This window comes from Jaculus jaculus, chromosome 13 (genome assembly GCF_020740685.1).
Source record: "Jaculus jaculus isolate mJacJac1 chromosome 13, mJacJac1.mat.Y.cur, whole genome shotgun sequence".
NCBI lineage: Eukaryota > Metazoa > Chordata > Mammalia > Rodentia > Dipodidae > Jaculus > Jaculus jaculus.
The window spans coordinates 19,827,769-19,855,161 of record NC_059114.1 but is presented as its reverse complement, the minus strand read 5'-3'; the positions used below and the strand labels follow the sequence as shown (position 1 = coordinate 19,855,161).

Here is a 27,393-nt window from a genome sequence, read left to right as displayed (position 1 = left end):
ACTTGCCTACAAAGCCAAAGGAGCCAGGATCAATACCCCAGGACCCATGTAAGCCAGATGCACAAGGTGGTGCATGGGTCTGGAGTTTGCTTGCAGTTGCTAAAGGCCTTGGCACACCTATTCTCATTCATTCATTCTCATATTCTCTCTCTCTCTCTCAAATAAATAAACAAATAAATAAATAGCCTGGACTAGAGTGAAACCAACCAGGAAAAAACAAAAAATAAACAAATAAATAAAAATAAAAAATATACCTAATAAAAGGCAAGTTGTAGTTTCAGAGTAAGTCCACTAGAGGGAGGCCAGTGTAACACATTTATTAAATCTAAAGTTGATTTGGAATCATACATGATTTCCTAGTCCTATCCTATTGTCTTTTAGCAATTCCATGCAACATCTGAACAAGCAAAGGGTTACCATGGAAAATACTACAATCTGATGACTAGCTCTTAATTAGAAATTACTATAGCCAGGCGTGGTGGTGCATGGCTTTAATCCTACCCCTTGGAGGGCAGAAGTAGGAGGATAACTGTGAGTTCAAGGCCACCCTGTGACCACACAGTGAATGCCAGGTCAGTCTGAGCTACAGTGAGACCCTCCATAAAAAAAAAAAAAAAAAAAAAAAAAAAAACAAGAAAGAAAGAAATGACTATACCATAACTGGCTTGGTTGGCCAAGGCTACAACCTCAGGCAGAATTGTATGAAGAGGACCCAGGGAGCTGGGACCCACCACATGCTGCAGGGCAAAGTCCTACTCAGGGCCTCAGCTCTTCCATTTAGTCAGGAAGTCTCAACAACAGGCTTGCTTGCTCTCCTCTGGTCTGAGGAAGCTTCCGTAAACCTCAATAGTTAAGGTGCTTGCCTGCAGAGTCAAAAAAGCCAGGTTCAGCTCCTCAAGACCCGCATAAGCCAGACGCAAAAGGTGACACATGCCCACAACATGGTACTTGCTTCTGGAGTTCAACTGCAGTGGTTAGAGGCCCTGGCATGTCAATGTTCTCTCTCTCTCTGCCTCATAAATAACAAAAACATTAAAGTGAAAACCTGTGGGTTTATTTACTTATCATGTTTCCTGGCAAATGTTAGGTCTCAACCTTCATGGTCATTAGAGACATCTCTATGTGTCACTAACAGCAGGATTTATATATGCTTTTATCAAGCAGAATGGTGCCTGCTACTGTGGAGAAAATGAACTAAAACTCCCAAGAAGGCACCTGCCAATATGCTATCCAAGAAGGTGAAGAACTGGACAATTCTTAGAACTGGAGATGTAAGTCAAGCACTGCCAAAAAGGAACTATCTGGGCTGGAGAGACGGCTTAGCACTTAAGGTGCTTGCCTGCGAAGCCTAAGGACCCAGGTTAGATTCTCCAGGTCTCATGTAAGCCGGATGCATATGGTGGTACATGCGTCTGGAGTTCATTTGCAGTGGCTTGAGGCCCTGGCATGCCCATTCTCACTGACTCTCAATAACAAGAAATCAGAAAAAAGAAATTATCTAAAAACTTTTAAATAAAGAACTACTTAAGTGAGACACTATATATTTGAGGTGGAGAGATGGAGAGCAATTAAGGCGCTTGTCTGCAAAGCCAAAGGGTCTAGGTTTGTGGCCCCAGGACCCACGTAAGCCGGATGCACAAAGTGATGCATGCATAGGTGCTCACCTGCAGTGGCTGGAGGTCATGCCGCCCCCATCTCTCTCTCTTCCTCTTTCTCTCTCCCTCTCAAATAAATAAATAAATAAATTTTTAAATGTGAGTTTTTAAACTGGTGAAGCAAGCCTTTAATCCCAGCACTTGGGAGGAAGAGATAGGAGAATCACCTATTCAAGGCCACCCTGAGATGACACAGTGAATCCAAGGTCAGCCTGAGCTAGAGTGAGACCCCACCTCAAAAACAAACAAGCAAGCAACGAAACAAATAAAAAAGCCAAAACAACAACAACAAAAAGGTAAATCGCTTTATTTAATCTCCTGTAAGAAATATGGTAAGTTTCTAGGCCAGCCTGAGACTACATAGTGAAATACAGTTCAGCCTGGGCTAAAGTAAGACCCGGTATCTCCAAAATTCCAAAAAGCAAAATAATAATAATAATAATAATAACAACAACAACAACAACAACAACAATAAATTAAGCCAGGCGTGGTGGTGCACACCTCTAATGGCAGCACTTGGGAAGCAGAGGTAGGAGGATCGCCATGAGTTCAAGGCCACCCTGAGATTACATAGTGAATTCCAGGTCAGCCTGGGCTAGTGTGAGCCCTGGCCTTGAAAAGCCAAAAAACAAAAATGAACAACCAAACAAATATGTTAAGTGTATTTGTACTGACGTTACATGCCTTCCCTGGTGATACTGAACAAAGCAATACATATAAATTTTCAAGCCTTGGGTACCTTGTTAACTTCTGTCAGTCTGGGCTAGAGATGCACCACCAAAACAAACTTCACCTACTGCAGGTTCTCTTACAAAGTGGTCGTCTAATTCTTCTTACAAGGTAGGCTAAGGACTCTCTCAGCCAGTCTAAAGTCTAACTCTGACTCCTCATTCATAAAATGTAGCAACTACCCAGTGCCCAGAAGTGAAGCATGCAGGAAGTGATGATGTCAGTACAACCTAAGTCTTTCATTCTTGACTCCTCTAGACTCATCCTTCAAACAAAGGTTTTGAAAACAAAAATTCATAGCAGCGAGACTATATTCTTGGTGGAGTGATCCTCCAGTACTCCATCTATAATGAAGTGTGGCTCTACCCTTCCACCAGGAACTTAGCACACAATTTCCTGAGAGTGGGACTTGATCCCATTGGAATGTGCACCATGTGCAAAATATGTATTCACTCCAGAAAATACCAAAAAAGAAACACCTCAAGAACTTTTCAGGGGTTAGGGAGATGGCTTAGTTTTCAAAGCTACTTATTTGCAAAGCCTGCCAACAGTACCCACATAGACATACAAAGTGGTTCATGGATCTGGAGTTAGTATGCAGTGACAAGAGACCCTGGTGAACCCATACTCTAAATATATTTTTTTTTAAAACTTTTTATACTGGTACATGAAAAATAATATTTTGTATACATTAACTCAATAAAAATTTATTAACAATTAATTTTATGGTTTAACAAAAACTGTTTGAACACAGCTATTTAAAATTACACAGCCAGGTATAGCGGCACACACCTTTAATCCCAGTACTCGGGAGGCAAAAGTAGGAGGACCACCTTGAGTTCAAGGCCACCTGAGACTACATAGTGAATTCCAGGTCAGCCTGGGCTGGAGTGAGACCCTACCTCGAAAAACCAAATAGTATAAAATAAAAACAATATAAAATTTCATGTGGGCTGCATACCAGTTAAGGCACTTGCCTGCAAAGTCAAAGGACCCAGATTTGATTCCCCAGGGGCCACATAAGCCAGATGTACAAGGTGGCACATGCATCTGGAAATTGTTTGCAGAGGCTGAAAGCCCTGGTGCACCCATTCTTTCTCTTGCTATCTGTCTCTGTGTCTCAAGTAAATTAATAATAAAGATTTTTAAGTCACACATGACTAATATTACACATGAAACTAGTACTTTGTATGTCTCCTGAATGGTGTTCCATATGTCTCATTTCCTGGGACATCTGTCTTTTCACCTCAATGTAGACCAGTAAAGCTACAGAGATAAAAAATGTCTTGCCAATCTGTTTTTACTGTCATTTATAAACAGATACTCTCTATGTACACACCACCCTTCAATAAACAAACTCGTACAGACAAAAATGTACAGATAAGCTTCATGTGGGTCTTTCTGGTTCTACTGTTTCTTTTATTTATGAATATTTTATTTGTTTATTTGAGAGTGTGTGTGAAAAGGGGTGTGCCAAGACCTCTAGCCACTGCAAGCAAACTCCAGATGCATGTGCCATCTTGTGCATCTGGCTTAAGTACATACTGGGAAAGTGAACCAGAGTCCTTAGGCTTTTCAGGCAAGCTCCTTAAGTGCTAAGCCATCCCTCCAGCTCTGGTTCTATTGTTTCTGTACTATATTTTAAATTCATTAATTGTTACAACCTGTACGTTAATATCAAATTTTAACTAGGTTCTTTATAAAATAATTCCTTTTGAATAAAAATAAAGGCACATGGTCTACTTCACTGGGCAGTGACATTAACTGGAAGGACGTCTATGAGTGAACAATTGTGCAATTGTGGACAGGTCTCCTACTGCTACATGCATTTCAAGTAAAGAAAAGCAAAAGACTGACTGAGTCAGTACATGGAAACAATTCTCTTGTTGGACCTATCCCTTGTGCATCTCTATTTCCTCTCCCCCCCCCTCTTTCTCTCTCTCCATATATATATTTTAATGAGGCAAGCCCAACACTTTGGCCTTTATTTTTTTTATGATGGGGGGTGGGGGGTGTTGGTGCACAGCCATTGCCATCAAACTCCAGATGTATGTGCCCCTTGTGTGCATGTGTGACATTGCGTGCTTGTGTCACTACTGATCTGGCTTACGTGATAGGGAGAGTTGAACATGAATCCTTAGACTGTGCAGGAAAAGGCCTTAACCAATAAGCCAACTCTGCAGCCCACTACTGTTTCTTTTAATCTGTGAAGTCCTATGTTTACAAAATTCTGCAATGCAGAGTAATGAAAGAAAAAAGAAAAATGTTTACTTAAAAGAAAAAAAAAACTACAGCAGCTGGCTGGCTACCATTACTCCTTTTCAGCCAAGCCATGCCTGAGAAACCTTAGCATATTTTAAAAAGCGAGGGGTTTTACTGAAACTGCCAAAGCCCAACCTCTGCATACTCCCTCCTTGTGCACCTAGTAAACCAGTCCCACATTTATGCATTCATAAAACTTTTGGACTCATCCCTATGATATGGTGGTTTCTCCCCTCAATTTGTTCTCATTCCCAGCTGAAGTTCAAGAGACATTATTAAAGAATGATTTGCAGTGGAATTACATCTCTGCTTCACAGTATCTGCAGGCTCCCCTGACGTTCACTTCTCTGATAGAAATATGTGGCATGTGAAGACAAAAGATATACTAGAAGGTATCTCTGTCAGCATACGTAATCAAACCAGTTATCCCAAAAAGAAACACGAAGCACCAGGATGACTCTTACAGAGACAGACAGAAATTTAGTATCCATCACTAGGTTCTTTAAATCTTAATTTATGGGGCTGGAGAGATGGCTTAGTGGTTAAGTGCTTGCCTGTGAAGCCTAAGAACACTGGTTTGAGATTATATTACCCAAGACCAAAAAAGCCAGATGCACAAGGGGGTACATGCATCTGGAGTTTGGTTGCAGTGGCTGAAGGGTCTGGAGCACCCATTTGCGCGCGCGTGCTCCCTCTCTCCCTCTCTCTCTCTCAAATAAGCAAATAAAAATAACAAAAAAATGTTAATTTATAAAAACGGAAATTTTTTATATAATTCCTTCTGAGGGAATAACACTCTGAAAATCAAATACACAGCATGTGACCTGGAAGAATTAAGTTACTAGAAAAATTAAAAACATGTTTTCCTATGTAACAATATAATAAATCACATGGATCCCACTTTTTTGGACAATGGAACACTCAGGAGCCATAGGTTGTAGCTAGAAATTTTTCAGTGCCAGGGATGGGATACCTTCCACTGAGTTGCTGGCCAAGGGGGTCCCTGATGCCCCCAAAACATTATAGGCCACTGCAGAGGCTCTTGGCTTCCCACCAGGAATAGATGGTAAGACCCTATTGCTGAAGACTCCACATACTTGGGCTGTAAGGCCACTGAAAAATCCTGATGGAACTAAGCTGAGAACCCCCCCCATGGAGACCAGCTGACACAAAGCTGGAAAAAGCCATTCTGCATGCAGTTGAATGGGAGAAAGAGAAATCATCAGTGAAGATACTCAACAGGAGACACTGCAAGCTTTATACTTGGCCAGTCAGGCCCAACGAGCCAACAGGTGCAATAGTGGCATGTTTATCATGGTGGAAACCAACTGCCCTCCAATTGGACTGGAGGCCCACTCTATGGGAAGGAATACTGATACTGAAAACTTACAACAGGGGTAGTCATGAGCCCTAGGAGTGTAATGTCTGCTGCTGTCTGGTTAAATGTATATACTATGCTTATCAAATTGCCGAGTAAGCACTTCTCTTAATGCTCATACCCTTATATTAATGCTGCTCTCAGTTTTGGTAGAGAATCTTCTCTTTTCAGATGGCAGTGACCTTGGGACGACTCAGAAGGTATCACGGTGCTGGAAAGAAGTGACTGCAGTGCTCAGTACTGCAATATCTCTACCACACCTTCCAATGCGGAAGAGGTGGAGGAAAGAATGTAAGAGCCAAAGGAATGATAGGGCTCCTTATAATGTGCTCCCTCCAGACACAAAATAGCCTGGATATCCATGACCTCACAGTGCCTGACACTACCTACACAAGACCATCATAAGAGGAGGTAAAGATAATGACATCAAAATAAAAGAGAGACTTATTGAGATGGGAAGGGGATATGATGGAGAATAGAATTTCAAAGGGGAAAAGGGGAGGGAGGGAGGGAGGTTATTACCATGGGATATTTTTTATAATCATAAAGTTGTTAATACAAATTTGGAGTCATAGGTGAGGCTAAGTGTGAGTTCAAGGCCAACCTGGGGCCACAGAGTTGGTTCCACATCAACCTGGGATACAGTGAGACCCAGCCTCAAAAAGGGGGGTGGGAGTGCTGGAGTGATTGATGGCTTAGCAGTTAAAGTGCTGGTCTGGGAAGCCTAAGGACCCAGACTTGATTCCCCAGAACCCAGGTAAGTCAGATGTAAAGGGTGGCACATGTGTCTAGAATTCGTTTGCAGTGGCTGGAGTCCTTGATGCACCCATTCTCTGTCTCTCTAATAAATAACTAAATAGAGTATTTTTTAAAGTCATAGGCAGTGAGCCATAGCTCAGCTGACTCCCTCTACATACTTGGTGGGTAAGGAACAGCAGCTCGTCCATCCTTCCCAAGAGGTCGGTCTTCAGTCCCAACAGCAGGCATTTTGGATGAGCGCAGTGCGGGGGAGCCAGCCTAAGAACAGATGATGTGTTATTAAAACAGAGAAGGAGGCACACTAGGTGGGCAGTCCAACACTTCCAAGAGGACACCTAATGACACTGTAAAGGAGAGGCACTTCTGTCCATAGCATTCACCAGGAGAACCTTGACAACTGCCAACAGTGAAGAGATGCTTACAAGCATCTCAAGTAAGAGGAACTGAGCGAGTTCTCGGGCCCTGGGAGAGCCTGTGCCGTGGGAACAGAGACGGCAGCTCTCAGCAATGTGGCCCTCCCAGGTCACAGATGCAGCTTCATGAACAAGGAATGCATGAGAGTGTTACTTCCAGCAGTAACTAACTGTCTATGAGTATGGATTCCTTTGCTTACAAGCGTGCACTTAAAAGCAGAAGACCTGGGGCTGGAAAGACGGCTCAGTGGTTAAGGCACTTGCTTGCGAAACCTAAGGCTCCAAGTTCAACTTCCAAGTAATCACGTAAGCCAGATGAATAAGGTGGTGCATGCGTCTAGAGTCTGTCTGCAGTAGCTAGAGGCCCTGGCACCCATTGTCTCTCTCTCTCAATAAATTAATATTTTTCTAAAAAATAGGAGAGCTCCCGGATGTGAAAATACATGCCTTTAATCCCAGCACTTAGGAGGCAGAGGCAGGAGGAATGCCATGAGTTGGAGGCCAGCCTGAGACTACAGAGTGAATTCCAGGTCAACCTGGGCTAGAGTAAAACCTACCTTTAATATCCAAACATAAATAATAAAGCTAAAAAAATGATGCTTACAAAATAAAATGCCATACCATATAGTTGAAATGACAATTAAATACCATTCCTCAATTAGATAAATTAACTACAGATTCTAAGGTAAACTACTTATGATTAAATGCTAGCACACAATCAACATAGAAAGACTCATTTCAATGAACTGAAAATTTGGCTGGGCATGACAGCACAGAATCCCAGCACTCAGGAGGCAGTGGGAGAAGGGCTACTATTGAGTTCAAAGTCAGCCTGGGCTAGAGTGAGACCCTACCTCAAAGGAAAAAAAAAAAAAATTCAGTTAAAAATGTTCAATCGGAGCCAGGCATAGTTGTGTACACCTTTAATGCAAGCACTCAGGAGGCAGAGATAGGAGGATCCCTGTGACTTCCAGGAAACCCTGAGACTACATAGTGGATTTCAGGTCAGCCTGGGCTAGAGTGAAACCCTACCACAAAAGGAGGGAGAAAGGGAAGAAAGAAAAGTTCAATCTCCTGTTTATTTAATATTTAAATATATTAATAAAACTTAATCCTTTATTCATTAAGTCCTATAGAAATGTATGTAACTTACAGAGAATAAAGGTGAGGCCAGAGGCAGACAACAATCACAATATAAACTGTGGCAACTAATGCACACAGCCACTGAACAAAGTTTGCTTTGCTCCCCCCTTCTTTCTCTACTTCTCTGCGTTGTGATTAATTTCGTTTTAAAAAAAATATTTTTTTATTTACTTATGAGGGCAGGGAATATGTGCACACCAGGACCTCTAGCACTGCAAATGAAGCATGCACAACCCTATGCACCCTACTTACGTGGGAGTTAAACCTAGGTCCTTAGGCTTTGTAGGCAAGTGCCTTAACCTCTAAGCCACTTTTCTAGGCTATGACTGATTTCTTTTGTGACAGACTGTCTTCCTAGTTAGTGTCACTACCAAAGTCCCTCACTGGCCTGACTTTCAACAGACCATCAGGTTCAGAGGACCTTCAGTGCCTTGATTGACGGTAAGGAAATGTGTTGTTTCTTCAATCAAATTTTATTTCTCACAAGCAGCTACGAGCTGAATTCAGATTCTTGTGTGCCAATTCATCAATACCACACATCCATCAGTTCCCTACTCCATGGCATTCAGAAGAACATACGATTGGTAGAATTTTTCTTAATTTTTATGATTTTTGCATGTGTATGGTATAGTATGTGTGTGGTATATGGACGTGTGTGCAGATGTGCATATATCTGTGCATGCTTAAAGAAGCCACAGAAGAAATTCCAATGTCCCCTACATCACATGTCCACATGTTTCCTGAGACAGAATCTCTCATTCTAGAGCAGTGTCCAGTGACTCTCCTTTCTTCATTTTCTACAGGACTGGGGTTACAGATCAACAGATTTACATGGGTGCTGGGGAATCACACTTAGGTAGTTTCAGACCCCCTTATATCCTCATGCTTGTGGGGAAGGACTCTTACCTACTGAACCATCTCTCCAGCCCCTACTGGTAGAATGTGAACTACACAGCCATAAGCCTGGCCAAACACCTCTCGATTCCTATCCACGCGTAAGCTCCCAGCATCTATCTGCTCTTCTCTTTCAGTAAGCCACAGCTCGTTCCACACTCAGACTAACGCATTGCCCTACCTGCAACTGACTCTGCTCTTTCCACATTTCAAGTTAAGTCTATTCTTCAAGGTCATTATGATCTCATCCTAGGTATTTCCAATACTAATGGTGCATCATTTCCTTTAAGTTAGACCTGGCTTTAGAAATCTGAACACTATGTAACTTATAAGCCTTAATTTAAACACTGTTCAACCTAGAGAGATGGCTTAGCAGTTAAAGCACTTCCTTGTGAAGTCTAAAGACCCAGGTTCAATTCCCAAGGGCTCATGTAAGCCAGATGCACGAGGAGGCACATGTGTTTGGAATTCATTTGCAGTGACTGTGGGCCCTGGCGCACCCATTCTCTCTTACTATCTGCTTCTTTCTCGGTCTTTTTCTCAAATAAATAAATTTTATAAAAGTAAAATAAAAATAAACACTGCTGTCCTACAACTTTGTACTTCAATGTCCAACATGCTTAAACCTTCGTCTGTAACTACACTCCTGACAATAAGCATTTATTTATCTGCTATTTCTCCTGAGGGTTTTGTGTGTCTGGAGCATATGAATCACTGTGATCTTGAGGATTAGCCTCAGTTATCTGAAGCAAAGGAAATGACCACTAAATGGTTTTAAAATATATATAAATTCTCCCTCTTTCTTTCCTTCTGTTTATCTTAACTAAGTAAGTTAATTAGTTAACTAATTATTTATCTAGGCATGGTGGTACACGCCTTTAATCCCAGGGAGATAGTGGCAGGAGAATCACTGTGACCCTGAGACTACATAGTGAATTCCAGGTCTGCCTGGGCTAGAATGAGACCCTAACTCAAAGGGGTAGATGGGGAACACCAACAACAAAACAAACCAAAAACGATGGATATGCAGGCAGATTAAGTGAATAAATGAAAAAAGAATAAACTAATGACTTCTTTGACAAGAAAGAAAACCTGCCTTATGTATCAACAAGTCTCCTAAAATAACAGGTGTTGTCCAAAGGTACAAAGATTAGGAGAATGAGGGCATACATTTCCTGTCTTGGTTCAGATGAATCTCCAAATTATGTTAATTCTTACCTGTCATTGTTATCCATAATGCCATTTATTAAATTATCTAATTTGTTCTAATGTGTTTTAGTTCTATTTCCCTACCATAACACCATGGTCCTAACTAGTACAGAGCATGTGCATCTTAAAATGCCTACTAACCTCTGATTTATTTGATGAATATAAAGTTATGGGCATTATTTTTAAAAACCTGACCTAACATAGATATTTCCATTAGTACCATAATATATGGAAGGATTTAGTAAAATAAATGTGATTTTTAAAAATAATTATAACTGGAGTTTACCTAATATAAAAATAAAGTATAAGAAACAGGAACCTAAGAGTTGTTAAATACCATTGTTAACTTCTGAATCTTCTCAATGTATAGGAATATTTTTGAGGAATACTCAGAACTTAAAAGTTGAGGAAGGGAGGAGGATACTTAATAGGTTCATATTGTATATATGTAAGTACAATGATTGTAATGGGGAGGTAATATGATGGAGAATGGAATTTCAAAGGGGAAAGTGTGGGGGTGGGGAGGGTGGGAATTACCATGGGATATTCTTTTATAATCATGGAAAATGTTAATAAAAATTAAAAATAAAATTAAATTAAATTTTTTTTAAAAAGTTGATTCAGAAGATCCAACTACAAAAAGACCTAAATGCTGACAAAGTTCCCACTGCAGACTCACCCCAAGTTCGTCATCATCAGAATTATCAAAGATGTTGTCTAAGTCATGCAAGGAAGGCGCCAAATCTGTCACCTGAGTAAGGCTGCTGGAGCCAGCTCTGCCAGCGGCACTGTCCTGCCGGGCGTCTGCAGGGAAGGAGACAGAAGAAACAGACTGAGCAGGACTGAGGCAAGAACGTGGGTCTCAATGATCAAGATCTGCCTGTCAACTTCTACCTACGAGCTCAGTTAAATTTAGAGACAAACTACTCAGAACATGTTTATCAACTTTGAAAGGAACTGAACAGGACTATGAGAAACGCAGTAAAGGCGAGAACAATTACTGCTACAGCAATAGGAATGGACTTTAAAGGGAGAGACAGCTCCCTGCATCTTATTTTAGCAACAATCCAAGTGAGGCAAATAATCATTGTACACACCTGTTTTAGTAGCAGAACTGAAAATAGACATGGCATTTTTTCCATCAGGCACCGGCGTGGAATGACCTGGTGTAGTGACATCCTTGGTACCAAATCCATCCTCTGACTGTATAATAAATTCAGCCAAACAAAACACATGAACACCAACCCAAAGTGTGGAATATGAGGGAGAACACAAAGAATTAGAGGGCTGAATGGAACCTGTTATGAGCACAGTATGAGAAACCATGGTCTATGCAACCAAAGTAAAAAAAGTTATGTCCTTGGCTCTGGAATTTTATCAGAACCAAGAACTTTCCCACTTTACCCTCAATCCTCTGGGATATTCTGGGTGAATCAGTACTGGTGGTATTTGATTACCGACCGGGCACAGTTTTAAAAGCTGCCTTTCCTAGCATTTTAGATGTGAAATTATAGGTCAAGCTTCTGGGAGAAGGCAGGTCTCTGGACAAGAATAGGAAGCGTACTCATGGACACTTAACTGCCATCTTCCTCCACTCTCCAGGGCCCAGTATTTCAGAATGCCTCAAAAGCGAAGGTTACAGACAGTAGACACACCCAGTACTCACTTTTATGACATAAGAACTAAAACAGAAGGTGCTGATATTCACTGAGAGCATACAGGCACAGCGTTCAGCACAGGAAGCACAGGAAGTGCTCAATAAATAGATACTGACTTCTGCAAATTTTTCCTGTACATTTTAGGTAGTTTGAAAAATATTTTTAAAAAGTAAGTAGGGAGCATAGGCCAACAAGCATTAGCATATGAAAGGGAACATGCAGGTACAAGCTGCGGCCTGGGAAAGATGAGACTTCCTTTATGCTTGGCTGACTTTAAACAAAGGTGAGCCAGGACATAGGAGGAACACTGCTCCATAAATAGTACCAAGAGCGTGAACATGGGGACAGAGCAACCAGGCAAGACTACCTCCAAGACCTGCCTCCGAAGTCTTCCCGTACAGGTTACACTGACATAGACAGAAACCCACACCATGCTGGTAGGCCTCGCTCTGTGTCAAAGAGTACCTTGCTCTTTTTCAGGGAATCCTTCTCTGTCCCTTGCTTGCATTTCTTATTTGCTGTGAAGATGTATTTTATGTCACCGTCCTCAAACGTATATGGGTCATTGACTTCTCCCAAACTGTCTCCAGGTTGCTGTGACGGAGGCAATGGGTCGAGGAAGTGGAGTGGCTGCATGTGGGGCTGCTTGTCTTGCCAGATTTTAAACCGTTTGTTAGGTTGTGCTAAGAGTCTAAAAGGGAAAATGAGTGAAAATTTAAATAAGGTAAACCACTGTTATATTTTAAGAGCAAGATTTATGATTTAAAAGAAAAATTTAATCTCAACTTGAAAAACAACTAAGAATTTTCTAATATTATGATTATACTCCTTAAGATTGCAGTGAAGAGGAAATCAAACTAGCACGGATGGAGGAAGGAAGGGTTCATGAGAACCCACCCACCCTGGGGAGCTCCTGGCAGTTACTGATTGCTGGGGCAAGAGCAGCCATACTCTTTTCAGTGGAGTAGCAATCGGTAAGTTGCCCATGCTCCAGTAACTCCAACCCGCCGTGCTCATGCAAACAACCCCACCTGCATTCCATGGGATGGTGAAAACACACACACACACACTCACACACACACACACACACACACAGAAAGTGGGATTCTGTGGTAAGGAGGGATTCAATGGAAATGGAAGGAGGACCAGGGAACATAATGGGGAGGGGGGTGTATTGTGGCCAAGATACAGTATATACATGTACAAAAATTGATTAACTAAAAATAATAAATACACCAAAAACCTTTGTGGACTTTAAGAATATATGTTTTGGGGGTGGAGGAATGGCTTAGTGGTGAAGGCATTTGCCTGCAAAGCCAAAGGATGCAAGTTCAATTCCCTAGAACCAATGTTAGCCAGATGCACAAGGGGGCAGTGGCTGGAGGCCCTGGCGCACCCATTCTCTCACTGTCTCTCCCCCTCTTGGTCAAATAAATAAATAAACATATTTTTAAGAAAATAAAATAAAGAATATATGTTTTTGTTTCCAATTTCATGGATTCTACTTAAAAGCACAGCCTGGTCAGATGGTGTAATGCATGCCCATAATCCCAGCACTTGGGAAACAAAGGTAGCTTAAGATCACCAAGAGTTCCACAGAGTAAGTTCCAGGTCAGCCTGGGCTTCAGTGAAACCCTACCTTGAAAAACAAAAACAAAACAAACAAAGGTGGAAAGGGCTTAGGAATTACAGCAGTTGCCTGTGAAGCCTAAGGACCCAAGTTCGGTTCTCCATGACCCAGGTAAGCCAGATGCACAAGGTGGCACATGGGTCTGGAATTCATTTGCAAAGCCTAGAGCACCTGGCGTGCCCATTCTCTCTATCTGTCTCTTCTCTCTTTCTGACTCTCTCTCTCATAAATAAATAAACAAACAAATAAAGAAGCAAGCAAAGTACAGGTTGTCAGGACCCATGGTCTGGGTTTCCTTTCTGTGTCATTCACTAAGGACACAACTCTAGTATTAGTTGGTAAGCAAAAACAGGGATGAGGCCATAGTGCAGATGAAGTGAGATGACGTCTGAAGTGTTCAGAATGATGGGCGGGTGGTTCAAAGGCACTAGAGCTACTCACACAGGACACATGACACAACTGAAAGCAAAAGTGCCAAAACAGGAAGACAGCAATATAAATAGTCTCATAAAACTGTAATTCACTATGCAGTTCCCGGCTGGCCTAGAACTCACAGTGATCCTCCTACCTCTACCTCCCAAAGTGTTGGGATTAAAGGTGCATGCCACTATACCTGGCTTCCCCGCATTCTTGATTAATAAATAGTAGCCAAAAAATACATACTGGATATCCTAAAATGCCACAAGCCCTTGATGACTCTGTGTTTAAACAACAACATATTACTACATTTCATGCAGAACAAAGTAATTAAGCTTTCTAACATTCCCTGAACACAGCCTAGCACAGTGAGGAAAGGGCTGCATGTATTTTGTCCTTGAAGAGTCAACAGAAAGGACAGAGGGGTTGGACAGGGTTGTCTTACCTCTGCAGGGCAGTGCTCTCTGAGCTCACCTCCACTTTGGCGTCACACCTCTCACCCTGGAGCTCTGGAGGTCTGAACTCGGCGTCGTCACTGGGTGGAAGACGAAAACTCTGCCACCACTTATCTGACGACTCCAGGTGTGAGGGCCTAATCCCACTATATAGGGCTGTCTCACTGACCTCCGCCGTCAGAGGCAGTCTTTGGCCAACGAGGACAGTCCTGTCATCCAGAGTGGACAACTGTTGAAGTTCTAGCCCGTTTCCATAGAGGGCTGGATTCACAGGGACAGAAGGAGGGTCCAAATTCTCTGTTTCCTGACCCCGTGGCTGAGGGCTGAGCGTTGGTGGCAGGGGGGAAGTAGGGGAACGGGGTGAATCCATAGGATTCAGATTCATTTGCTTGCTTGTGTTTCTGGAAGGCACGGCCATTTGCTTATCATACTTCCGGCTGCTCGAAACCTCTAAGGAAGAGTCTAACCCAGCCAGCCCTAGCTTGTGTCCCGGCGGGTCTTGCTCCATGCATAACTCTCCGGCCACAGAGGGCCTGTGGTGAAATGGTATCAAGGGTCTCTTCTGCAACTTGTCTCCTTTGTCTTGTCTCTCTGTAGTTTTGTGCTTAGAAGAAGCAGGAGGTGGTAAGGATGAAGATGATGATGGTCCTGCACTGAACCCTGCTTGAGATATTGTGGGAGGTCGATTGGGTCCTACCACACGTTTTAAAAGTTTATGCCTAAAATGAGAGTTAAAGAGAAGTTAACAAATACACATGTAAAATATCACTGCATCATCACAAATGTACCAAAGAAGCATTTCTCGCGTGCATGCGTGCGTGCGTGCGTCCTTGCTAAGCCACATATGCTCGCCTGCAGTAAGGCTCATTTGCCAGTAATGGAACATCAAGTAGTGCAGTCCATCAATCTTCTGCATGGTCTTGTTTTTGAGCCAGAGTCTCACTTCTTACTGTGTCCAGAGCTTGTACAGCTCTACTTTTCTCTAGTCTCGTGGCTCCCATGCAAGACAAGGGGCTACAGGCATGTGTGGCCACATCCAGCTGATGTATGTGGGATGGGGAGAATAAACTTAGTCTCGGGCCCCTTCAGGCACTCATGCTAGCACAGGAAATGCAATTAACTACTGAGCCGTTGTTCCAGCCCAAGGATGTATCTTTCTGAATACATACTGGATGACTAACACATCTGAAAGAAGTCCATGTGTTAATGACTGAACATACCAATGGAGAGCAAAGACTCAGGCACATGCAGAGTGATATCCTGCTCGGTACCATTCTGCAGAGGTACAAAGCAGCAGGCACATGAACCTGGATTCCTCTGTAGTGGCTATAGGCCCTGGTGTACCCATTCTCTCCTCTCTCTCTCTGCTGGGCATCGTAGCACATGCCTGTAATCTCAGCACTCCAGAGGCAGAGGTGGGATGATTGCTGAGAGTTTGAGGCTAGACTGAAATTACATTGTGAATTCCAGGCCAGCCTGGGCTAGAGCAAGAATCTACCTTGAAAAACCAAAAAATAAAAAAGCTGTCACCCCCAAATATTGGTAATTTAGTGAGGGCCACAAATAACCTACTCACACTGCAGTTAAAAACGCTACAAGACCTCCTCCCAGGGAACAGCTGACAAAAAAGCTGGAAAAGCTATACTGCATGCAGCCCTATATGAGACAGAAGTTATTGGCAGGGAAAACAGTGAACTCTGCAAGCCTCAAGTTTGACCAATCAGGGCCAAAAGACCAAATGGGTGCAATAGTGACACATTGTTATGGGGGAAACAAAGTACACTCTAATTAGAGTGGAGGCCCACAATATGGGATGAAATAATATGACCAGTACAGTCTATGGTGCCAGGCACTTACCTTTAATCCCAGCACTTGGGAGGCAGAGGTAGGAAGATCACTGTGAGTTCAAGGCCACCCTGAGACTACATAGTGAATTCCAGGTCAGCCTGAGCTAAAGCGAGACCCTACCCTGAAAAACCTAAATGCCAAACTGCCCTGTAAGCACTTTACCCTAACGTTCATATCCATATATTAACACTACCCTCACTTTTGGCTAGAGTAGCTTCTTTTTTTCAGATGGCGATGACCCCAAAACACCATAGTGCTGAGAAGACGTGACAAGAGGCCAGGTGTGGTAACACACGCTTTTAAGCCCAGCACTTGGGAGCCAGAAGTGACATGATCACTATGAGTTCAAGGCCACCCTGTGAGCACATAGTAAATTCCAGGTCAGCCTGGACTAGAGCGAAACACTACCCAGAAAAAAAAACAAAAAATAAAGGAAGTGACATAGGAGATTTCAGCACTGAAACATCTTTAACACACCCTCTTAAGGTTCAGGGTCCATTGTGGAAGAGGTGGCAGGAAAAAAGTAAGAGCAAAATGAAGGGGTAGGGCTGCTTACAATGCAATTGTCAAGATAGAAATTGGCCTCTCCACTAAAATCAGGAACAAGACAAGGGTGTCCACTGTCCCCACTTTTATTTAACATAGTTTTGGAAGTCAGCCATAGCAATAAGGCAAGAGACACACATAAAAGGGATACAAATTGGAAAGGAAGAGATCAAGTTATCATTATTTGCGGATGACATGATTCTGTACATAAATGACCCTAAAGACTCTACTAGCAAACTGTTAAGAGCTGATAAAAACCTACAGCCATCTAGCAGGATACAAAATAAATACACAGAAATCAGTAGCCTTCATATATGCTAACAACAAACACACAGAGGATGAAATCAGAGAATCACTCCCATTCACAATTGTATCAAAACAAATAAAGTACCTTGGAATAAACCTAACCAAGGAAGTAAAGAATCTCTACAATGAGAACTTTAAAACACTTAAGCGAGAAATTGCAGAAGACACTAGAAAGCAGAGAAAATCCCTTGTTCCTGGATTGGAAGAATCAATATTGTGAAAATGACATACTTACCAAAAGCAATCTACATATTTAATGCAATCCCTATCAAAATATCAAAGGCATTCTTCATGGAAATAGAAAAAACAATCCAAAAATTCATTTAGAATCACAAAAAACCACGAATATCTAAAATAATACTGAGCAACAAAAATAAGGGCTGGTGATATCACCATACCTGATTTTAACCTATACTACAGAGCCATAGGAACAAAAACAGCATGGTACTGGCACAAAAACAGACATGTAGATCAATAGAACAGAACAGAGGACCCAGATGTAAGTCCGGGTAGCTATAGCCACCTGATATTCGATAAAAATGCTAAAAATACTCATTGGCGAAAAGACAGCCTCTTCAGCAAATGGTGTTGGGAAAACTGGCTATGTATCTGCAGAAGGATAAAACTAGATTCTTCTCTCTCTCCATGCACAAGAATTAAGTCCAAATGGATCAAAGACCTTAACATCAGTCCTGAAACTCTGAAACTGCTAGAGGAAAAAGTAGGGGAAACCCTTCAACATATTAGCCTTGGCAAAGACTTTCTGAATACAACCCCAATTGCTCAGGCAATAAAACCACAGATTAATCACTGAGACCTCATGAAATTACAAAGATTTTGCACTGCAAAGGACACAGTGAGAAAAGCAAACAGGCAACCTACAGAATGGGAAAAAATCTTCGCCAGCTATATATCTGATAGAGGATTAATATCTAGGATATACAAAGAACTCAAAAAGTTAAATAATAAGGAATCAAACAAGCCAATCAAAAAATGGGCTATGGAGCTAAATAGAGAGTTCTCAAAGGAAGAAATACGAATGGCATATAAGCATCTTAAAAAATGTTCTACGTCACTAGTCATCGGGGAAATGCCGATTAAAACTACATTGAGATTCCATCTCACTCCTGTCAGATTGGCCACAATCATGAAAACAAATGATCATAAATGTTGGTGGGGATGTGGAAAAAGAGGAATCCTTCTACACTGCTGGTGGGAATGCAATCTGGTCCAGCCATTGTGGAGGTCCCTAAAAAAGCTAAAGATTGATCTACCATATGACCCAGCTATAGCACTCCTAGGCATATATCCAAAGGACTCATCTCATTTCCTTAGAAGTACGTGCTCAACCATGTTTACTGCTGCTCAATTTATAATAGCTGGGAAATGGAACCAGCCTAGATGTCCCTCAACTGATGAGTGGATAATGAAGATGTGGCACATTTATACAATGGAGTTCTACTCAGTGGTAAAGAAAAATGAAGTTACGAAATTTGCAGAAAAATGGATGGACCTCGAAAGGATTATACTTAGTGAGGTAAACCAGGCCCAGAAAGCCAAGCGCCACATGTTCTCCCTCATATGTGGATCCTAGCTACAGATGATTGGGCTTCTGTGTGAGAAGGAAAATACTTAGTAGCAGAGGCCAGTAAGTTAAAAAGGAGATATAAAGGGAAGAGAAAGGAAGGGAGGACGGTACTTAATAGGTTGGTATTGTATATATGTAAGTACAATGATTGAGATGGGGAGGTAATATGATGGAGAATGGAATTTCAAAGGGGAAAGTATGGGGGGGGAGGGAGGGAATTTCCATGGGATATTTTTTTATAATCAGGGAAAATGTTAATAAAATTAAATTTTAAAAAATCAAACACACAAAAAAAGAAATTGGCGTCAATATCCATGACCTCAGAGTGCCTCTCAGTACCTTCGCAAGACCCTCATAATAGGAGGAAAAGATGATGCCATCAAAATATAAAAGAGACTGATGAAGAGTGGGAGAGGATATGATGGAGACTGGACTTGTGCAGGGGAAAGTGGAGCGCTGTCATGGTTAAGTATGGGAAGTTGTCTTAATAGGTTGGTATTGTATATATGTAAGTAGAATGATTGAGATGGGGAGGGGATATGATGGAGAATGGAATTTCAAAGGGGAAAGTGGGGGGGTATTACCATGGGATATTTTTTATAATCATGGAAAATATTAATAAAAATTGAGGAAAAAAATAAAAAATAAGGGCTGGAGAGATGGCTTAGCGGTTAAGCGCTTGCCTGTGAAGCCTAAGGACCCCGGTTCAAGGCTCGGTTCCCCAGGACCCACGTTAGCCAGATGCACAAGGGGGCGCACACGTCTGGAGTTCGTTTGCAGAGGCTGGAAGCCCTGGCGTGCCCATTCTCTCTCCCTCCCTCTATCTGCCTTTCTCTCTGTGTCTGTCGCTCTCAAAAAAAATAAAAAATAAAAAATAAAAAATAAAAATAAAAAAAATAAAAAATAAAAAGTGCCAGGCATGGTAGCACACATCTTTAATCCCGGCACCTGGGAGGCAGAAGTAGGAGGATCACCATGAGTTTCAGGCCTGAGACTACACAGTCAGGTGAGTGTGGGCTAGAGTGAGACCCTACCTCAACCCCCCACCACCACCAAAAAAAAAGTGCCAGAACAAAGCTATAAGAGGCTATGACCAGAAAAACATCTATTTAACAGTGCTGTTAGAGTGGAGTTAGTAACTCCTATAAGAATGGCTTGTGTGACATGTAGTACTATAATTTGGGAATAAAATTACCACAGCCACCTCAGCCCTGAAGTATGGCAGAAAGATAAATAAAGGGTAGTCATAACAACCCTTAACAGGATGAATACGCTAAGAACCACAGCAGCTCCTCTCTCAGGGGAGAAGGGCTCTGAGAGGCGGGGCCTGCCGTCAGCACGCAAGCACACCGAAGGCTCCCCTCGCTGCAGCCCCACCGCAGGCGCTCAAGCCCCAGCACCCCCTTGCCAAGCACAGGTCTGAGCAGCGCTCAGGGAGGGCCACTGTAGACGCCAAGGTTGAAACTGTGCAACAAAGTGATATGGCAGGTCAGCTGACTGTTCCCAATTATAAATCATTCCTAGAGAGAAACTGTAAGCTCTCCTGTGGTACAGCAGTAACTCTCTGAGACCACTAGAGTGGCATTAAATTACTGCCACATTGCTGTAAATGATGCCCTGGTGAGCAGTAAAGAGGATTTGTGGCGTAATGGGATGGGTTAGTGGGACATCAGGATGGTCTCCCTTCTCCGTTTGGCCATTAAATAGTGTGAGGAGTGGACGACTTCATAAGGGATTTGGCAAAACTACAGCAGATAATGTAAAAAATAAATAAATAAAAGCTGATTTTGATGGTGTTTTCTATGCATGAAGGTCATGGAAAGTACAAGCAAGACGTTCTACAGCAACAAAGGCAACACACAAGAGAACAGCAAGTGTCTGAAAAGAAAATGTCTCCACCACGTCTTCTGAAGGTGCTCACTAAAAAGCTCTCACATGCCAGTCGTGGTGGCACGTGCCTGGCAGAGGATCACTGAGAGTTCCAGTCTAGCCTGGGACTACAGAGTCAGATCCAGGTCAGCGTGGGCTTCAATGAGAAAAGAAAAGCAAAAAATGAAAAGAGAGAAAAATAAAGTTATTCAGTAATATTCAGGGCTGAGCTGGGTGTGGTGGTACACGCCCTTTCTCCCAGCACTCAGGAGGCAGAGGTAGGAAGGCCACCCTGAAACTACATAGTGAATTGCAGGTCAGCTGGGCTGGAGTGAAACCCTACCGCGAAGAAAATAAAAATAAATACATACATACATGAATAAATATATAAAAGATTCAGGGGGCTGAAAAGGGAAACTTGTGGTAAAAATATACAATGATGGTGTGGTCTGAGGGGAAACAGACATATCATTAATAAGTATATTTCTTCCTTTCTTTTTTTAGTTTTATTTATTTTCAAGGGGGGAGGGAGGGAGGGAAACAGCAAGGAAGGGAGGGAGGGAGGGAAACAGCGAGGAAGGGAGGGAGGGAGGGAAACAGCGAGGAAGGGAGGGAGGGAGGGAAACAGCGAGGAAAGGAGGGAGGGAAGGAAACAGCGAGGAAGGGAGGGAGGGAGGGAAATAGGGAAGAAGGGAGGGAGGCAGGGAGGCAGAGAGGGAGGGAAGGAGGGAGGACGCATCACAGCCTCCAGCCGCTGAAAACAAATTGGCTACTTTGTGTGTCTGGCTTTATGTGGTTCCTCAGGGATCATACCTGGGTCCTCTGGCTTTGTGGGCAAGTGTCTTAAGGAATGAGCCATCTCTCCAGCCCCAAGCATACCCAGAATACACTATCACAGGCTGGAGGGGTGGCTTAGCAATTAGGGCATTTGCCTGCAAGGTCTGATGGGCCAAGGTTCAATTCTCCAGAACCAATGTAAGCCAGATGCACTGTAGTTCGTTTGCAGTGGCTAGACACCATGGTGTGCCCATTTTCTTGCTCCCTTTTCCTTTTCTCGTTCCCGTTTTCTCTTGCTCCCTCTCTTTCTCTGGCAATTAAATAAAAATAAAACTTAAGAAAACATGAACAGGAAAGTCTTTAGAACTGTCCATGTTTTTAAAAAGGTTAAAAAGAAATTGTCCCGAGGGGGGGGGAACGACAATCAACAATGGGCTAGAGATATGGATCAGTGGTTAAAGGTACTTGTCTGCAAAGCCTGATGGCCCAGGTTAGATTCCCCAGGACCCATCCAATGCTAGATGTGCAAAGTGATGCATGCATCTAAAGTTTGTTTGCAAAAGCAAGAAACTCCAACATAACCACTTTTTTTCCTTCTTGTAAATAAATTATTATTTTTAAAAAATTAACCGAGTTCCATAGGTTGGAAAAATTTCTCTCAATAAAGGGTTGCCCATTCAAACACAGCATGGGTCAACCATGGTAGCACACACCTTGAATCCCAGCATTTGTGGTGGAGGAGGGGGTAGAGGTAAGAGGACAGCTGTGAGTTGAAGGTCAACACCTGGGCTAGAGCAAGACCCTACCTCAAAAAAAAAAAAAAAAAAAAAAAAGAGCTCAGTGGGTAAAAGCACTTGCTAGGAAAACCTGATGGCCTGGGGTTCAATTCCCAAGCCACCCATGTAAGTCAGACACAAAAAGTGGTGCAAGTATCTGACATTTGTTTGCAGTGGCAAGAAGCCTTGGCGGAAATGCTTGTGCATGCACATGCACACACCACTCATGCACGTGTGTGTGTATGTGTGTGTTCAAACATTCAAACAGATAATAAATAATTTTTTAGAAGCCTGGGAAGAGAATCTCCATGGGGAGGTGTGTCTGAGAAAACGTCACGTTGAGTGTGCCAGTGTTACTCCATCAGGGCACGCCCTTACCTACCACCAATCAACTCATTAGGGCCCCACTAAGAACCCCCCAAATAAACTGAATGTTCATCTTCTGAATAGGTGTATATGTATATCCATCTCCAGGGAACGTTGAGCAGCATCCAAGTGCAATGTATAGGGACAGGAGAGATGGCGCTGTGGTTAAAAGATGCTTGCTTGCAAAGCCACACGGCCACAGATTGAGTCCCCAGTACCATGTAGAGCCAGATATACAAAGTGGTACCTATATCTGAAAGAGACTCTGGCACACCCATTCTCTTCTCATTCTCTCTCTCTCTCTCAGATAAATAAATGAATAAAAAGATCACATAGTGTACACCTCAGAGACAGGTATAATCTCGTGCCTGAAGGAGAAGACTCGTCCAGGCGCGTTCTGCGTTCATTTAGAGGAGGATGGAGAGCAGGGCTCCCACAGCTGCAGCTCCTCCTGTGCGCAGCTCGACAGAGGCATTTGGGAGCTGATCTCGGGCCAGCAGGCTTGGCAAGAAAGCCTCTCACACGTGGAGCTGTCTCCCAGGGCCCATCAAGTTACATTCTAACACTCAACTGAGCTAGTAGGTAAGATTTTCTTCCCCCAAAAAAGTTAATTAATGAAACATCACTGCAACAATGTTCTGCACCTTCTTATAGAACAATTAGTGGTAAGTCAAAAGATGCAACAGGTGCCAGGTGTGATGGTGCACACTTTTAATCCCAACACTCAGGAGGCAAACATAGGAGGATCACCATGAGTTCAAGACCTGTCTGAGACTACAGAGTAAATTCCAGGTCAACCCAGGCTGAAATACAACCCTACCTCAAAAAGCCAAAACAAAACAAAAAATGCAAAAGTTTTCTACATAAAATAATTTGGGGTCCATACATAGGCCTCAAAGAAGTTATACAATGACTATAGTAATTGTGGCTTTCAGCAAATGTTACCAAACATATGTTAGACATCAAAAAGCACTAACCCTAGCAACAGAAATTTAATGAAGTCTACTTCATCAAAATTCTATTGATTCCAGCCATCCTGTTTTCAGTAACAGAATGTTTTGGTCTCACCTACATAACAGAAAGGATTGGATGTTTTCTTCCCTACTAGAGGTGGTAACCACTCTTGTGACATTCTCCCTACTTCCTCATTGCCCCCATAATCCTTCTGCAAGTGTTCCTTGTGTATCTGCATCTACCCAATGTCACCACTTTACTTACTTTGTCTCATGAATGGACATCATCTGCTGAGCCTAGAGCCCCGCTCCCAATATCACCAACCACTGGCTGAGTTACTCAAGTCATTTCCCTTCTCTGAGCCTAGGTGTTTGCATCTCTGTAGATCCCAGGTCAGGAATCACGCCCAAGGCAGCAAGGACAGATGGACCACATGTGTCCTACCACCTTCCAGATCACCCTACTGACCTTGTTTAAGAACACGTCAGGGGCATCCAACCAAGCTCTGAATCCTGAACACAGCTCCAGCATCTGTGGCTCCAAGGAATCTTGGGTTGACCGCAGGGTCCAGCCCAGTCTGTCACCCCTCTCTCCCCACCCACCTTGCTTCCCTAATGCAGGCCCTGCCCTTGCTATGCCTCACCAGTGTTGCCTGCTTCCTTGGACACTATCTGCCTCTCTTGCTACCCACCTGGAACAGGAACAGCTGACTCTTTGGGTTGGATCCACAAAATCCCAAGCAGCAGGATTGTTAGCAGGCTCTTCTTCTAGAGTTGGAGTTGAAATTTGGTTCCTCCTAGAAAGTTTAAAATATGACTTTTGTACTAACATGACAGGTAACACTCTTGATCTTCAAGAGAGAAAATGGTTAAAAAGACAACTACCTTTTACATAGTAATGGTGTCTTGCAGATATATTGGTTCAGAGCGGGGGTTGGGGGGAGAGGAGGATAAGAGACTATCCGTCACATGCCCTACAAGCAGGATTCTAAATATTGCTACTGAAGTTTGACATGGATGGCATATATAGCAATTAAACATCATCAAGTATTACTACTTACTGCTTTAAAAAAAAAAGCACCCATGCCTAAACATGTCTAAGGTCTTGGGTTAGATACTGTGCCCACAGACATAGACACAAAAATTTACCTAAATAAAAAATTACAAGCCGGATGTGGTGGGGCACACCATTAACCCCAACACTCACTGGGCAAAGGTAGGAGGACTGCCATGAGTTCAAGGCCACCCTGAGATTAATTACATAGTGTATTCCAGGTCAGCCTGGACTACAGCAAGACAATACTGTAAAAAACAAAAAATTAAAATAAAACTAAATTAAATCTAAAAAAAGCCACAAGTGATGCCACATGCTTTTATCCCAGCACTTGGGGGGCAGAGGTAGTAGGTGCACCATGAGTTCAAGGCCCAGCTTGAGACTGACTATATAGTGAACTCTAGGTCAGCCTGGGCAACCTCAGAAAAAACAAACAACAACAACAAATGTAAATATATATATAAAGAGAGAGAGACACACACACACACACACACACACACACACACACCCCAGAGAATAACGGGAGTCCCTCTTCCATCACGCATCCATATGTTTCTAGGAGATGGAGTCTGTCACTGACTCCACACCTTGCTGTTTTCATGAGCCCAGTGAATCTCCAATCTCAGCTTGTAGGAGAACTGGAAATTACATGTGTGGGACTGTGCCCCGCTGTCTCCATGGCGGTTTCAGGCCCTCATGTGCACACAGTAGTCTTACTAGCTAAGCCACCTTTCCAGAGGTAGGAGGACTGCTGTGGGTTTGAGGTTAGCCTGGCTAAAGTAACATCTGACCTCAGGGAGAAAAAAATCAAAACCAGACATGAGATACACTGGTTAGGTTTACATTAATCTTGGTAAGGAAAGAGCATTTATGGACTATTTTGTGTCACTATCTTTTAGGCAATTTACAAATAATCACCACAGGTCTTTTCTTAGAATTAATCTTTTTGCCTCCAAAAATATATTACAGGAAGCAGGCAGAAAGGAACAGAAGGAAAGTGGGAAGAAGAATATGGAAGAAGATTATATTTCCTGAAACTGACAAACAGGAACATAGCAGCTAATGTGACTATACCTGTCTTAGCTCTCATCAATCAGGTATGCAATGACTCACGCCTTTAATCCCACCATTTGTGAGGCAGTGGTAGGAGGATCAACTTGAGTTCAAGGCCACCCTGAGACTACCCAGTGAATTGCAGGTCAGCCTGGGCTAGAGTGAGACCCTATCTTGAAAACCCAAGGGGAAAAAAAAACACAAGGCCAAGCCAGGCGTGGTGGTACACACCATTAATCCCAGCACTTGGGAAGCAGAGGTAAGAGAATCACCATGAGTTCAAAGGGAGGGGAAAAAAATCCCACAGAAGGCCAACATATAAGCATAACTGTCTGGCTGGAGACATGGCTTAGCAGTTAAGGCGCTTGCCTGCAAAGCCTAAGGACCCATGTTGGAATCTCCAGATCCCACATAAGCCAGATGCACAAAGGTGAGGCAAGAGCAAATTCTCACATGCCCAATAGGTGGCACAAGTGACTGGAGTTCAACTGCAGTGGATGAGGCCCTTGCGCGCCAACTCTTTCTCTCTATATATTAAATGAATGAACAAAAATAACAAGAGTGCTGAGTCTCAGGCTGGAAGAAAAAAAAACTGTCTAAGTTTGATTCCATTTGTCATTGGGAAGCATTCACAACCTGTTCAGAGAGAACAACCAAGCCCATTGCTTGCCATCACAACAATCAAGGCAGATCCCCAGTTCATGAAAAATATCACCTTAACACCATGCCAATCCATCCTCAGATAGATTAGGTTTCAAAGTGTCTTCTAATGAAGACCTCTAAGGTTTGGTCACACAGCAGAGAAAAGTGACTGCACCTCTTCGTGCAGCAAGAAGATACATACTTAGCCTGGGTTCTGTTGAGGATGCACTCTTTCCAGACTCGATGGACCATGTGATTGTGGAGCTTTGGAGGAATCTTCCCTGCTCTCTTTGGACTGTGCATAGCTGTCACTGCCCCATCTGTGGAGCCCAGGTGACTGGCCACACTCTGCAGACCTCCACTCTCACCTGGACAAAGAGAATTTAAGAGTCTCAGAAATTTTTGAAAATTGGCCCCTGGTAACAGAGGGATTGCTATGGACTTTGATTGCTGAAATTAATATTCACATAGTTCTATCTTCTGCTCCTTAATGAGAACACTAACTTCCAAGTCTGAGTGAAATCTGCATTGGCTCTAGTGCCCTCACTGCCCAACCACCACCATCACTCCCAGGAGGGAGCACGTCCTGTGCTTTCTCTCCTGACAGCAGTATATTTGGCCAATACTGACAAATGTACCAGGAAAGATCTCTCTACAGAGGCATTCTTTTTTTAAAATATTTTTTTGTTATTTTTATTTATTTATTTATTTATTTATTTATTTGAGAGCAACAGAGAAAGAAAGAGGCAGATAGAGAGAATGGACACACCAGGGCCTACAGCCACTGCAAAGGAACTCCAGACACGTGCACCCCCCTGTGCATCTGGCTAACAGGGGACCTGGGGAAATGAGCCTCAAACCGGTGTCCTTAGGCTTCACAGGCAAGCGCTTAACCGCTGAGCCATCTCTCCAGCCCTCCAAAGGCATTCTTAAAACACTTTTATGACACAACTCAATATCACCATTATTACACGTTTGTGGTCTGCATGTGTGCATAGGGGTCAGGGGACAAG

General features: G+C 42.9%; 1 protein-coding gene across 3 annotated transcripts in view; it reads right to left on the bottom strand.

Moving 5' to 3' along the window:
• Med13l (mediator complex subunit 13L) overlaps positions 1-27,393 on the bottom strand; it is a 276,451-nt gene that overhangs the window by 47,904 nt on the left and 201,154 nt on the right. For all 3 annotated transcript variants that reach the window (XM_045133163.1, XM_045133164.1, XM_045133165.1), the window contains 7 exons: positions 26,583-26,748; positions 24,324-24,428; positions 14,593-15,321; positions 12,566-12,791; positions 11,540-11,645; positions 11,122-11,246; positions 6,942-7,041 (listed from right to left, as the gene is read on the bottom strand). In XM_045133163.1, the coding sequence (XP_044989098.1) occupies positions 6,942-7,041; positions 11,122-11,246; positions 11,540-11,645; positions 12,566-12,791; positions 14,593-15,321; positions 24,324-24,428; positions 26,583-26,748 (1,557 nt within the window). The remainder of the gene's footprint in view (positions 1-6,941; positions 7,042-11,121; positions 11,247-11,539; positions 11,646-12,565; positions 12,792-14,592; positions 15,322-24,323; positions 24,429-26,582; positions 26,749-27,393) is intronic.